Source organism: Strix uralensis, chromosome 3 (assembly GCF_047716275.1).
Source record: "Strix uralensis isolate ZFMK-TIS-50842 chromosome 3, bStrUra1, whole genome shotgun sequence".
In the NCBI taxonomy this organism is placed as follows: domain Eukaryota; kingdom Metazoa; phylum Chordata; class Aves; order Strigiformes; family Strigidae; genus Strix; species Strix uralensis.
Genome location: NC_133974.1, coordinates 99,383,823 through 99,400,069, shown reverse-complemented (window position 1 = coordinate 99,400,069; position 16,247 = coordinate 99,383,823). Strand labels below are relative to the sequence as shown.

The following is a 16,247-nucleotide window of genomic DNA, read 5'->3' as shown; positions in this document are numbered from 1 at the left end:
AATATCAAGAGTGGGCTTTACACAGCCTTAAATTTGTTAGTTGTTTGTTGTTTTCTTTTACAAAAAAGCCATTGAAGGTGTGGCTTGGACAGATATACAGCACATTTTTCAGATTTACAAAATAATTTCAGCTGTTAGTACTGTAGTGTCTTCCCTCAAAAGAAAGACATAAAAATATTATAGCTTTAAAACTTATTTTGCTGGAAGAAAACTGACTTTAGAAAAAAGTGGTTTATGTCCACTAATTTAACACTATTGGAAATGGAACAAGAGGAAAATATTAACAAGGCTTGCATTTTTTTCATGTTCGCACTCAACGTGATACTGGCAATTTAAAAGACTTTCTGTGGTATGGTATTTTTACACTTACATCTATTTTTTTTAAAGGAAACTTCATAAAGACTGAGATTTTCAGATTTCTGTTGCTAACACTTTTCTGGGTTTCCTAGTGGTGCTTTTCTTTAAATGGAAATGCAATCAGCCCTTACTTCATGGTGCCTTTGGCATTTCCTTCAGGTGTGACCACTAAGTCCAAGCCCTCCCTGAAAAAATTATGGTTCCTCACCCCCTTACTATGTATAGATACATGCATTTAGATACACATATACACATCTTTACCTTTCTCAGAGATGTTTTGCAATATCAGTGGATTTTTCTGTACTTCGTACTCAGGAATTGTGTTTGGATTACAAGAACTTGTATGTGTAGTGATGGTATTTATATACATCCTGACTCTGATTCACTACTTTCATTAGCACTAGAATTCAAAATAGCTGATTCTGATTCAGAATCAGGCTGATTCTGACATCACTGTTAATGATGTAATAATGCTGACTTGGAGCAGAATTGTTTCTGATTCCCTGGTATGCTGGGGGCATGTCTGCTTTACAGGTGCAGGTACAGATGTTTGATTGCAGCTCGTGCAAATTTGTGGAAGCATTAAATGAATAACGGTGTAGATATGGTAGCCCGGAGTTAGCTACCAAAACAGTTGTGGAGGTTGCAGCCAGTATTGAGCTTCACGTACCCTAGCTGTGCTTCCCTTACTAGTCATACTTGCACTTGCCTAAAGATAGCATAGATAAACATATACAGCTTGTTGCATCTCTCACACCAGTGTGCATACATCCCGAGTGAGATCAATATGAGTCCTGTTGATATTTATTTAACAGAGATTATCTTTACTTTACGTGGTTATTTCTCCACAGGAATATTTTCCTGTACCTTTTGAAAATTTATGGCAAAGTTGATTTTGAAAATCTTATGTGTAAATTTATCATTGGCCTTTGCATAATGATCATGTCTTCAGGAATGCAACAGTACTGAAGCTAAAGACTTAAGAGCAGCCCTGATGCTAGATCAGGAAAATGGAGGAAGACTGGCTTATGGCTGGATGTGGGGCCCTTAGCTTAGTCCTCCTAACAGCACACGTGCCAGTCATGTTGCGCCACTGCTCATGCTCCTGGCAACTCATCGATACCATAGTTTGCTCAGCATTATGGTTTCTGAGCTTTTATGTACCCACACAAACTCCTTTGTGCCTACAGTAGGTATGCACAGAAAATGCTGTATTTTGGATGCTCAGTGGGAACCTGACAGTAACATGAGAGAGGGTGTTTTTTTTCCAGGAGGAGCCACCTGTGCTGCCTTCCGGACTGCATGTGTGAAGTATAGTAAATATATGGGTTAAAAAAATCGTAATTCAAATCCCTATAGTGGTACTGATCAGATCTCTGTTTCTGTAGCAATGAGAACCAAAGGTGGCCTTTTAAGGCTCACAGTTCATCTACCAATTTCCAGTTCTGCTTCAGGATTCTTAAAGTATTAGAGTGCGTGCTTTAAACCCACAAAACTTACCTTTACCTAATTTTCACCATTCTAACCTAAGTTTCCACGGAAACAGGGTTGAAAAAGCCGCTGGTAGCCAGCAGGCAGCCAGCAGCTGAGAGTGAGAACTCTCCTTTGTCACTTTCCACTACTGGATGCCTGCTGCGTGCCAGTGTGCAAAGCTACCTAGGCTTCTAAAATCTGGATTACTTTCAATTTGAGGGGGAAAAATTAAATTAATCTACTCTTTTCTCTCTTTGGATTGTCACAGTAAATTCCAGGAGGGCAAATGGGCTAATGAGTCCTGATCTGTTCAGTTACACTGAGCCCCACATAATCAAAGCTTTCCCAACCAACTGGGCCTCTCCTTTCATAATTTCCATGTTTGAAAAGCATTCTTTCAAATTTTGTTTCTGTGTACAATGTGTACACGCATATTGTGGTACCTTAATTCTTTATGGCTCTTTATCTATCTACCTACATATTTACAAGCCTTTTTTGCATATAGTATAGTCAATGTATAAAATTTCCTTTTTTCCTGTATACTTAGGGAACATTTCTGAATGAACACTTTATAACTGATCCTCAGTTAAATATTAAGAGTAGGATGTGAATGGAGATGGCTTTTAACCAGAAGTAGATTATAGCTGCGGGAAGACTAAAGGGTCTATTTGGTCAAGACTCATACAAAACTGAGATAAGCATGCACAACCTGACAAGATCAGATTAGGCCCTTCCCCCACAAGTGCTTTTCCTATAAATATTTATCTACTTGCTATTATAAATAACCAGGAAATTAAAAAGAAGGATAGATTCTTTTTTTTTTAAATAGCCTAGAAATAGAAATGCAGCTTCAAATCTTCGGTGTAATGATGCTTTAAGTATGCAGTAATTTCCAGTACTAGTTGCTGTTTTTTAAATGGGAGCAAAGTACTGAAATTCTTTGTGGCAGCTACACAAATCAGCAGCATTTATAAGCAAAGAAAAACTTTGTACATATGTGCATTTTTGCCTACTATTGCGTACCTTAGAATTAAACAACTTATCACCTGTGAGAGAATAAGTGTTGACAGAGTCAGCACTACTGTATTTTTAAGCTTGCCTGAGGCAACATAGCTGGCATTGAAGTTAAGCTTGGCATTTTTTCACCCTGTCCCTCCTCCCTCCAGCCCAAGTGAATGCTCACTTCATCAGTGAGAAACACAACTGACTTGTCTGCCAGATGTAACAGAGATCCATGTATTCACATCTATTCTGCAAATTTGTGTTTCATTCAGATTGTCAACTTCAGTTCCTCGTGGTGGTGTTAAGGGGTAAAAATCTGAAGCCATACATTTGCCAGTAATTCAGAAATGCATCTTTTTTGGTGATCCACTCATCAGAACCTGGGTGGATTGCCTTTCTGTTATAATAAAAAATAGCTCTTTAGCTTTGAGATTTAAAACCTTAAAAATTTACAGAAAAATATTTTTACATTCATCTTTGAAAGTAACGAGTGTGTACTTTTTAAAACACTTCTGTGTCACATGAGAATAATATTAATACTTTTAAAATCTCAAGATGAAAAATGTAAGTCCTTTTTTCTTTTCATTTTTTTTTTAATCTTTTTTTCCTCTAGCATTTTACGATGGGATAATGAGACAGATGTCTCTCAACTGGAAGGACATTTTGACATTGTTATGTGTGCTGACTGGTAAGTACATAAAAATCATAAAACTCATGTTAGAAAAATAGCTTTGCTGGAGTAATTGTACTGTGCTGCTTGCTGATGGCTAAGCAAAGTCAACAAATGAAGCACAAAGCCACCTTAACCTCAACAAATTAATATTCATCTCCATGTGACAGTTATAAGGTAGTCTTCTATCACACAGTAACTTCTACCACATTATTTCCCAAAGATTGATTTTGAGAAGCATTTCCATTTTCTGGAATTGCCTCTGTTTCATGCTTGACGTATCAGTAAATGGACGACTTAGGCAAATTGCAAATAATTATGGCTCAGTGAGGAACAGTCTGGAGAAAAGGGAGTTTATCAACACAAACAGCTCAATTAGCTTACTTCTTAGGAAAGATCTGACTATTGATATAAGGGGATATATTTTTTGCTCCCCGGAAAATCTTTCTGAGGGAAAAAAAGATTTTCAAAACCTTTTTTTCCTCCATCACATTCTGTTTCTTAAATCAATTTGACAGCAATATTTGTTGACATAGACTTTATATTATTTACACAGGCAAGTGTTAATTGTAAGAGAATTCTTAGTAAAAAAAATAAGAATACAGCACTTAATTTATGAAAAGGTAGATACATGTTACAATATAGTATATTGTTTAATAATTTATGCAAATAGATTTCATTATTGGCACAACCCTTTTCTGATACTGGATTTGCAGAATTGTGCTGTGCTCTATTTGCTGCATGCTAACTTTAAAAATGGTATATTATAAATTATTCCCGTTATATAAATGGAGACAGTGGAAAAAGAGATGTGCAAATTTCATTTAGGAGAGTAGATATTTTTAAATGAATATGTCTTTCCGTCATGGATATTTGCTCTTGACCCTTTAAATGTTCAAAACAGAAAAAGCTGTTTACGTTTTGTTGCATATAACTGTTGTGAGAGACCAAATTCTGAAAACAGGGACTTCCTAGGAAAGCAGATTTCTCTACCTTACTAAGAAATAGTTAAAGGAAAAAGGTAAAGGGAAGTACGAAGCTGTCTATTGTCTTTTTAAACGACGTTCTTTTTACGTGGCTTCTGACAAAATATTCCTCTAAAGCTTTTTTTTTTCCCCTCTGATATTTTGCTGCTTAAGCAAACTCTTCTTATTTCACAAAAGTTGCTGGTTTTCTATAGCACTGGAGAAAGTGTGTTTAGTCATCTTTTTTTCTTTTTCTAATACCTATTTGTTGACAGAATGCAACAGTGCTTCATTTCTCTTAACATTTAATTTCAGAAAAGTTCTTTGTTCCCAAAAAGGACAGAGAAGGGTTTCTAACTAATCGCTGATAATGTGCCTCAGAGATGCATCATCTGATTAAAATAAGGAGCTAAACAACACCATATGATTTCAGCAAGTAATTTAGTAAATGCCTTCCTCTCCAAATATTAGAATGGATACTCCAGGTTTCGTTGCACAGATGAAGTTAATGCTGGACAGGATTAGATCAGATTAAGTATGAAAGTCAGATCAGAGTGCTGGCGGACATGAGCAGGAGGGCAGCAGTCTTCTCGGAGGCTTAGACAAGGCTCACATATGGATGTTCTCCAGATTATGTGGGTGAAGCAAGGTCTTGCCAAGAGATTTAGAGTTAAATTTGTTCTTCACACAAATATCAAAACAACCTGGCTGTGCCATCTCTTGTATTCTTGATACTCACACCATGTCATCCTATTTGTGCTGGGAGTACAGCAGAGTGGAGCAAGACTTATGTTGTATTTTTCAGTAATATTCTTGCCCAATATTCCTCCCAGTCTGTTTGGAAATAGTGTAGTTTCTTTAGGAAACAAAGAATCAAACATGACAGGTAAAATACATAATGCATTTGCAATCCCTGCATTTTGTACATTTATTTTGAAGCACTTAAGATGCAGGTAAGTGTATAAATATTTATAGATTTCTAAAAAATAAATAGAAATGTGAAGGTTAGTTTAAAGTACGTCGTTTTATCACAAATTGTCTGTATTTTCTTGTTGCAAGTGCCCATAAATATAGTTTAATAAGCATGAAAATCCCTTTATTGTTTGTTTCTTTTAGAAATCATTCTTTAAGTTATGGACACTAGGTTTTCTGGTACATGAAAAGACTGGGCAAAAAAATGTTCCATGCTTTATCAAACTCGAATCTTCTTTTCATTTTCATGTATTTCTCTTCTGAGATATAGAATCAGCTTGAGAACTGTTGGCAGGATTTTTGCTCTCTGAATTTTTTGGGCTGCCATTGAAGAGTAAAAAAAAAAAAAATCTTCTTTCTTATAGCTCCTCAGCTGAAACCTGAAGTATGCAGCGATAAAAACAGATAGAATAGATTGCATTTAGTTTAACACCATCATATAGCTCATTGTCAGTCAATAAAATCTGAGATTAGAACAGAGAACTAGAAAGCAAAAAATCTGAGTTCAAATATTAGGTACATGGATAAATTTTTATTCAAGTATTTCCAGCAACAGTGATATTGTCTGATTCTCTGAATAGCTAACCAGTGGTACTGCTTGATCCCATTTACATAAAAACAAGCTCTATTCATAAACATATTCCAAATCCACATGGAGGTTCAAGTAAAAATGTACATGATTACAACAAGCAGCGATATGTTTATATTCATATATTTACAGTCAGACTTTCATAAACCTGGTGTGCAGGGGTGGAAAATAAGTTATTTCTCAGAACAGACAGTCTATTAGTTAACAGCTAAATTTAGTAGCTCATCTAGATTATAAAATAAATAAGAGGCAAACTGTGAAAGCTAGTCATTATTTAACCATTCAGGATTTTGACAATAAAAATAGTTTCATGGTTCAGCAGTTCCGAAACAACTTGTAAAATGTCAACTATGAGATAAAAATAAGGGAGGAAAAAAATGTTGGTGAGGCCACACCTGGAAGAAGGATATACTGGAAAAAAATAGTGGAAATTTTAAAGCATATCCACCCACCTCATATTTTTGAGGGGGAATTTTAAGGCCAGGTGAGGGCTGCCAGAAGTTTAGACTTTCATTTGACCTATGCTTGTGAATATAAAGTTACACAGGTGCTGGAATTGTAAAGTGAGTATGAATAGAGGAGAAATAACAGGCCAAAACCAAGACTCTTCCAAAGCTCTTGAGAGCCTCAGATTTCTAATTATTTAAAAGGATGTGTATATCCTTTTCTTTATTAAGAAAAAAGTTGCTGAGATTTTTAATCCAAGGAGAGTCAAAGCCAATAGGACTGAGCCAATAGGAAAATCTTTGACATTGTTGTGAAACAAGTTTTCACAAATAATTTTAATGTAGAGACAGTATAAGGTCTAGATCCCCATATCATTTTTGAAATGTATAATATCCCACTTTACTTAGACTGATTATATTCTTGAAGTTTGGCATATGCATAAGTATTTGCATAACAGAAGGCAGGGGGGGCTATCCCACATTAATTTCACTGCTGAGGTTTTTGCTGAAGTCATGGGGAGTTGTGGATTCACCAGGAATGTAGAACTGAACTGAAAGTATTATATTATATCTTAAAATACCTCAATTTAGTCTCTGTTAATGTATTTCATTTAATATAAGGAAATCTTTTTGCAGGAATGTAGTAAGATCTCTGTCCTTCAGTTTACATTTGTTACTCATTTTAAGCCTGATTTCTTGCACACACTTTCATGTGCATTGGAATCTGACGACATAGAAATAAGGGTTTTTTCAGTTTATGTCAGCTGTGTAGTTGAAGGCGAACAAAAAGATAAATGGCTCTATACACTAGGCACTATACATTAATATAATTATGCCTGAAGTACACCTGTAAACTAAGCTCTTTTACCAATTGTGAAGTATGCAAAAAGAAAAATAAGCTCACGTCATAGCCTATAAAATATGTCCCTTGTTTCAAGGCACAAGATAAAAGGATATCAGCATGAAGCAAACTGAGTCTACTTGGTTTTTTAATTTGTTTCCTCGTGGCTTACTGTTACTTCCATAAAGTTTTGGTATAAACTTTCATTTCGGTTTTAATAGTATTTTAAAATTTTTAAAAAAAAACCAAAAAAAACCAAAAAAAACACAAACAAAAGGAGAGAGATGACAAGATTGTCTGCATATTCATCCAGATTTCACAGGTTAAGAGTACTCCCTAAACAAAGGCTGAATCATCAACTCTGTTCTTGCCTCTCTACTCCCGTGATCCAAAACTTCCTTGCTGACCCGAGAAAACCTTGCTATTCCTGTCCTGAGCTACTGCTTTCATAGCATCCTTACTACATAAACATGAGACATTGCTACTAAAGTAATGGTGAGCTAAGGCAAATTTTAATTGAGGTGTGAAAACTGAGTGTGAATGGTTTAGAACAATACATTATTTCATTGAGATGTGAGCTTTAAAGTATTGTCTTGGGTACATTTTCAGTATGCTGTGGTAATATTTAGTCATACAAGTTCTACTGGTAAGAGAAATTGTGTGACTAAATCTCCTTGCCTGGGCCATATCCTCGGCTGGCCCTGTCTGCAGCACAGATTATCTAATGGCTTCTTCAAGATTTTCCTCATTCAGAGCATCCTCCAACTCAGAGGGAGGATAGAGATGTTCCCTGGAGTCACTGTATTGCATTAACATTGCTTCCAGCTTTCTCTGCTCCTTCTGGTTATATGACTCACAGAGCAACAGACTGGAAATCGCAATATTGGAGACTATTTTCGATTGAAGTAGGTCCTGTTCCAAGGGACAGGCCTTTTGGAGGGCAGGGACAACTTGGGAGCAGAGCCAGGGCAACTGTCCCAGGTTATCCGGACTTCCTAAACTAAGAGGGCTAAGAGTCTACCTCCCATACCGCCAAAATATCGATTGGGGTCGGACAGAAAAGATATTATTGAAGTTGTCTAATCTAGCAGGTCATGTAACCATTTTAAGTTCTCAGACACTCAGTTTCTGGTGAACAAAGGCCTGTACCTCTTTTACTGTAAAGCAACAAGATTGGCAGCAGCAGTTGTGCCCCTGTCTCACTGTAAAAAGAGAGAATGGATGCAGGTCCATGAAAAAGGAATTTTAGCATTGGTAAGCTGCCCCAAAATTGTTTCCACTACACTGCTTTCAGAAATAAAAATATTATAAGTGCATTTTTCATTTGGAATGTACTTCTGTCTACACAGGATCTCAGCAAGTCTTAAATGTGTGCATGCTTGTGATGGAAGAAAATTAATTATTTTTAGCGATTCTTTTGGGAGAGGACTCATTCACTATATTCCACCTCTTCTGCAGGTGGCTAAGTTCCCAGTGAAGTAGTGTCTGACGGTATCTATCTGTATAGGGATCTGCCTGAAGTGAATATGATTAAAACTCCCAGGAGACGTTAGAAGAAATATCAGCTGCTGTTTCAATGAATTAAATTTAAACAAGCATTTTTTCAGTAAGGCTCTTCCAGTAAGATTAATCAAGGCTGAAGGGCAGCCATCATGCCAATTGCTAAAGTTTAAATTTTCTTGTGGGCAGGCTATCAGAGAAATTGTTATCTAGTACTTCAGTATCTTAAGAAGAAATTCAAAAGGTTATACTTCTATATGAAATGTTCTTTAAGAAATGTATGATTACCTAGTCTACCATATTTTCTCAACAATGTGAGGTTCTGCCAGTTTTTACTGGTGAAATTTGGTCACTGACAAATTTTCTGATAGGCTTTTTCTTTTTTCCCCTGAGTAGCAAAAATTCACAGCTCTTACACAGCTGCTTGACCCTGTGATATGTAATATTGTATTCTCCTTGGTAGCTGTGGAGTGTTCTTTCCTAAATATCCCCACATATTCTGTTCTTGATGACTGGCATGTGGTTGGCAGACCACTTTTTTCTCTTCAGTGTTTTCATATATTCTTTACATTCTTTTAGAAATTTCAAACCTGGAAAAAAGTTACCCACATCTCTTCAGAAAAAGATGTTTGAGAATAAAGGAAAGGGGAGTATGGGAAAAAATCATAAAGAATGGACAAAATGCCATGTAGTGTAGAACTTGAGCTTGACATGGGCTGGGAAGCAGTTTTGTTACAGAGAAAGCATGAAAAATAATGAAGAAAGAATCACATTATTTGTGGCCTGCTTGATAGACTTTCTTATCTGAAGCACCAATATAAATGCAGCCCATGGTAGTAAGGACTGAAAGGCATCAGTTGCTATCTGATAGTTGTTCACTAACCATTGTAAATGCACTCTCATCCACAGTAACTACATGTCCACAAATATCTAGTCAAGAGTGATTGGCACCCTGGTTGCCACTATTAGTATATACATTAAGGTACTGGGGGGCATGAAGAATGAATTATCCCCTCAAATCATGAGGTAATCACACCAAAATAGAGCTGAGCATGTTGGCAACATTGCATGGGAAAATTGACTCTGCTGCTATCCTTGCGGGACCCATGCTGAAGATGAAGGATTTCACTCTTGAGAGAGGACAGCTCTGTACGATCTGGGTCATTGTGTATTTGAACAGTGCTTGAGGGAGAGAGGAGGTAGAGGCTTGTAAATCTTAATAGGGATAGAGATAGATAGATACATACATACATACATACATAAATAGAACAAATATGAATTAATAATGAATTAATGCCACAACTGTGAAGGTAAAAGGAAGAAAAATAGCCTTAATAGCAACACCTAAAATACAATAGAAAATACTTTTAAAAACTTCACCTTTCCTTGTATAAAAAAAAAAGTAAAATGCTATCTTGGTATATTGATCCTGATTTCTGATATGGTAGTATTTTAAAAGCTAGCATATGTGATCTGTGAATTTCAGCTATATAAAGATCTGTTACATGCTGATATTTTAGCTTTCGTTTAGATGATATTTGGTTTTATGTGTTTTTTAATATTTAAAAGTATCTGAACTGGACAGAAATGTAGACCACAGTTTCTCTTTTATAGCATTGTGTAAACATATGTAATTAGCCTTGTACTTATCTGCATTAGTATCATTAGAATTGAAAACCCATTTTAATCTGGATTCTGTTCTCTTCTCAATGTCAGCCTGTTTCTGGACCAGTACAGAGCTAGCCTTGTTGATGCAATAAAGAGATTACTCCAACCCAGTGTAAGTATGTTTCTATTTTCTCCTGAACACTGGCTTCAGAATAATTAGTCTGTGCACAATGATTGAGAGAGTAATGGAATGGCAGGATTAATGTCATGTAATACTTTAATACTTATTATGTCCAACTTCAATTGAGTCTTCTAATCTATCAGATTCTTTCCTAATCATAAACTAGGAAACTTCTTATACTTGGCCTTCTGATAAGGAACACAGTGGGTAGTAAAATAAATGAAACCGCTTCAAAGATAGTGTGAGATTATTTTTATCAAAGCGTTTCTCAAGTATTTTCCTTTGATAATAATGTCTTCATATTAAAGTAAAAGTACAATATTGAAAGTTTTTATGTTGGCTTCTGTCATTTGTAATCCCTTCAATTGTAACCTTTGTCATTGTGTATTTATTTATTATGAAATAACATTTTTTCTTTTCATTTCTGTTTATATAAAATTAACAAAACCCTTATGCATATATTGTAGTCTATAACTTTTTTTACAGTAAGCAAGCCCTGTGTTTATGTGTTTTATACCTTAGAACATAAGGAAATTAAGCTCTTCATAAAATGCTTACATGTTCTACATGACTGTCACTGAGAAAATATTTTACCAATCTCAACCTATTAGGCTGTTAAATCAGAGGCCTACAGGCAAAAAAACCAAAAAAGCTGTTATACACATATACTTATACACAACAAATAATCTCGAATCTGAAAAAAAAAAAATAAAAAGAAGATATCAAAATGAGAATATGAGAAAACCTGTAAAGTAATTGCTGTAAGTAGGAATTTGAAACAGGAATTTTACCTTTCATGCTTAACATACAAATCTTCCAGTAAGGTAAACTTTCCATTTCAAAACAATCATGTTAGCAATGCATTCTCCAAACTTTATTTAAAAATTGTATTGTACTTTTTGTACAAGAGATTTTGTCTGTAAAAGGAATAGAAGACCCAAACGTGCAAAAGCTTAAGAAACCAAGTTGTTTTAGTCATGTAAGTAATCCCATTCTTTGCTAAGAGTGATCAGGTTTCTATTCTTGGTTCTATCATAGACTTTCCTGAGTGACCTAAGCCAAGTTACTTAAGACTGAATTATTTTAATGAGCTGTGGGGCAAGACTGCCAGGAAGACAGGAGAAATGTAGCCACCCTGAGGAAAAGGTCACCCAGATATTTGTGTTAGTGGCAGCAAGGGGAGGTTAAGCAGCTCCTGCCCAGAGTGATGCATTCTGACTTTCATGATGTACAATCAGTTGTCAGAGTGCAATAATTTTTGGGACCAGAGGTGATCTGAACCACAAAGCTGATCCCAGTTTAAAAAAATGCAAAATATTTTTTTTCGGCCCAGATCAATGTCCATACCAGAGGACCAGAAATCCACATAGGCAGAAAGGAGCAGTTTGCAGAGTTACTGGGGGCTGAAATTTCTATCTGAATTTGTTACAGTGGCAAATGTGACCCATAAACCAATTGTAAGAAATGGGCACTGAAATTTTACACCAAAGAAATTTATCTTGAATGTCTATATCTTATTCTTCTTATAAGCAAGCTACTTGATTTGCCAGCATTTGGTTTTATTTTTTCTTATCATTAAAATATACTTTTAATTTCAATCTCAGAATAAGCAGTTGCTTGTTTGGATATTTCCCTGATTAAGAATATTTTTTATGAAGGCTTTGATTCTTCTGTGGCCTATCCATTCAAAATCCTAAGGAAGTCAATGGGATGCTATTGAAGCATGATTAGTACCAGCAAATAAGACTGCATTTAATAATGATTGATGAGTAAACTTAGTGATAGTCATATCCAAAATGTGAACATCTGTCGCATTATCTTACTGCAGCATTTTAGTGACACTTCAGGCTATTGTAACTGAGATTTTACGGTGTGTTTTGTTCACAAGTTTCCTGGAAGTATTTTCCTGGCTGAGGAAAGCCATTTTGAACTTTAAACATCATCCTAAACTGGGAGGCACTTTTGAATTAAGACTTAAAACAACTTTAGGATAGTCCATCAAATGTAGATCCAGGCCACTGGTCTAATTTTTTATTGTACAGCAACCAGGAAATGAAAAACATTTTAAAATTAGAAATGTGACTGCAGCCCCACAACAGGTAGCAGGATCACAAAGATCATGCAGTTGACAAGAAAATGCTTTAAATCCAGATTATGATAGACCAGAATTGACCACAGTACCTCCACAGTACTTGCCAGTTTTGAGGAGATTATTGTACTATTAAACTTAATCATGATTTCTTGTTTTTATTAGCAAGGACAAGATCCTCAGGTGTTTTAGATGCACACTAAATTTAATAGGTGAATGGGTTTTTATGGCAACTAAGGAGCTGTTCAAAAGTAACTGTGTAGTGATTGCTGTAAAAAGCCATTCCCCTTTTTCAAAGTTACTTCAAGATTTTTTGGTCTGGTTTTAAGAGATTATTTCACACCGTGTTACGTTCTATTTTACTGTATTTCTCTTTCAAATTAAATTTGAAGTAGTCTATAGAGAGTATGAGAAGGAATGACTGACCACATGGACTGGTGACTCCAAATGGAAATCTGCAAGGGGGTGATGTCGTATGAGCATTGCTTCCTCATCAAAACTGCTGGATCAGTGGCTGATGTAGAGCGTGCGGCCTCCAGCAGTCTCCATTCACGAGGTTTAGCCATTCCTGAAGTCCCTGCGTGAATTGTGTGGTTAGTAAGACATGGGTGGGGGGACATGGTTCCTGTGACAGTGACCTCTCCGTGAAGCTGCCCATGAAGATGAGGGACTCCAGAGGAGTCTCATCCTTCTTATGCCAGGAAGGGCCTCTGCAGAACAACATTCTGGGGAGCGTGAGATGGCAGCAGGAGGAGGAGGATCCTCAGCTGAAGGCTCCCTTTGCTGCCCACTTCTGTCTGATAACATTAAAGCTTGCCAAGGATGTGAGGGAACCAATTGTGAATTTCCTGTGTTTAATGTTTTTCATCCTGAGCTGAGCCTATATTCAGACCTAACATTTACATAAGCGATTCCAGTGCCTCTGGTGGGAGTTACACCCCTTTGCACCTCATATTTAGCCACAGCATTAAAGTTATAGCTACACAAATGAACAAAGTGAGTTGCTTTGGGTATTGCCCTAGGTCTCCTTTGTGCTTAAATTTCCCATGAGAAAGGTGAGGATAATAATGTTTTCCTATCTCACAAAGGCATTCTGAGAATACAGAGTTGTGGTATTAATGATTGGAGTCTTTTAAGTACACATTAGTACCATAGATACTGATGTAGAGTTTTTATTGTTGCCTCACTGCACGTTGTCTCAGCATATGTGTGCAAGAGCTGTAACACACAGATTTGTTCCCTGCCCTCTTCACCAAGTATTTGTGTCAGCATTGTAGCTTTCCAGAGTTCTCACTGAAATTCTCTTCTGATCACTTTTTTCCTGTGGTATACAGTATTGCATTTTCTCAAGCAATTATTCTTCTACAGCATCTAATCATTTTATAACTTCTTCAGATCCCTAAAAATATTTTTTGTCTCTTTGGTTGATTACAATGCCTCACAAATTAGTCTTAGCTCTCATTAATGTAGAAGTTAAATACAAGAACTCACAGGAAACTTTGTGGCTCCCCTCAGTGTGATATGCTGTTGGCTGATATTAACCTTTGTTTACAGCTCTTCAACCAGTTTTCATTCCATGTGACAGAACACGGTATTCAGCCAATTAGAATTAATTTTGCAAATAAGATTTCAAGAGATGCTATATCAAGTAGGTCAGGTTTTGGGCTAGTACTTTGCAGAGTCTAAAATCCATCAGTTCAAGGTACAGTCATTTTTGTTTTCTTAAATACAGAAGGATGAACAAAAAATTAGCTAATGGACCATAGTGTATTGCCTGGGCATCATAAATGGCCTGATCATCTTGAAGGATCCAGATTGCTATGCAAGAACATTAAGTCCTGCTTTAAATGTGATTTACCAATTTAAGGTCAAATTTGGTTGCACTGCTCAGGTAGTTTAAAATATCCTTAAAAAATTAATGATTGGGTCTGATTTGCCTCCCATTTTGCCTTGTTTTACACTGTTGTAATTCCACTCACAGCAAATGGGAGGTACTCTTCTATGTGAGAGAGTGAAAAAAGAAAATCATTATTTACAGTCTTTGCATGGTCATATGCTAATAAATGGATTTTGCATTGATTGTATGTTTTGTATGCTTTTTCTGTGTTTTGTTTTGGTAATTCATAGCCACCATTATTATATGAAAAGGAGCAGATGTATGGCAGTTGGCAGTTTTCTAAAGAAAATATTTATTTATTACTTTCTATTTTGCATTTGTTTAATCACAGAAATCTTGCATATTTTGAACAATTATTTGTATTACCCTATTTTAGTATTTTACCAAGAGAACAATTGACTTTTCCAGCTTGAGTATATTAAAAGCTTAGTCAGGTGTATGTTATATCTGGTTCTCTTCCAGTTTTAAAAATGTATAAATTCTCTTTTTAATGTTCCAGGGAAAAGCAATGGTATTTGCTCCACTCCGAGGGAATACTTTAAACCAGTTTTGCAATCTAGCTGAAAAAGCTGGTTTCTCTATCCAAAGACATGAAAATTATGATGAACACATTTCGAACTTCCACTCCAAGGTTAGTTTTCTGCTTGTGTTAGATAACACTTTAATCCGCATTGCATTTTGAAGAGATCATGGTCCTTTTGGCAGGTAACCTAAATGTTTGATTAAAGTACTCCTTAGGTGTGCTGTTTCTGAACAGCTATTTTTGTATCTGATTATTTTGTGTGGTAGAACCATCCTTTATCTCTGCATGTCTAGAAGAGTTTTGCAGAAGCATCTCCTGTTTACCCTTTTCATTCATAGAAATCTAATTTATGAGAGTCTTTTCTTGTTGTTGTTAGCTGCCTATAAATATACAGCACACTAGCATTTACATTTTAATAAAAAGCTTGCAACTTTTAAGTAGGTTAAATACTGAAACGGACTGAAATAAATAGGAGGTGAATGTCTAATTGTATCATATCGTACCTTAAATCCTTATCTCTGGCTGCTTTATGGCTGGGTCAGTTGGCAGCTTCAAACTGCTAAATCTCATACAGAATTTCACAGTTGTGGGGTTATATGTCAGATCGAGGCGCTACAAGATTTAGGTCAAAAGCACTTATCTGAGCATGATTTCTAAGCTTGCTTACATAAAGCTACTGTTATCAGTCTCTTTTTTTTATTATTTATAAGTATAGAGTAATACAGGACATGAAGAGGAAGGTGCTTCACAGAAAACTTTTTAGGAATTTCTTGTTTTCCTGTGTAGAAATGCTTATCAAAATCATATTTATTACTTGCAATTCTGAGATCTCTATTACATACCATAAAGAAATCCACTGTTGTAGGTCTGTATGACCTTAGACATAACCTCTTACAATTTTCTAAGAATTTCTCTTGGAAAATATAGACATGTTCAGAATTGAAGTGAAATACATTTTTTTCTATTTAGCACCACCACAGGATAGAAATCAGATTATGCTAAAAAAGTATGCATGTGATGTTGTAAGGAACAAATTATTTTTTATTGGGTAACTTTATATTTAATAAAGACTTCCATTAAAGCTATCTAGACACATGTACGTAAAATCACTTAATTTCATTGTTCGGGTAGGTC

At 35.8% G+C, this 16,247-nt stretch overlaps 1 protein-coding gene across 1 annotated transcript in view; it reads left to right on the top strand.

The window, feature by feature from the left end:
- CAMKMT (calmodulin-lysine N-methyltransferase) overlaps positions 1-16,247 on the top strand; it is a 222,272-nt gene that overhangs the window by 198,872 nt on the left and 7,153 nt on the right. The window contains exons 8-10 of the mRNA XM_074863564.1: positions 3,446-3,520; positions 10,532-10,595; positions 15,090-15,221. Coding sequence (XP_074719665.1) covers positions 3,446-3,520; positions 10,532-10,595; positions 15,090-15,221 — 271 coding nt within the window. The remainder of the gene's footprint in view (positions 1-3,445; positions 3,521-10,531; positions 10,596-15,089; positions 15,222-16,247) is intronic.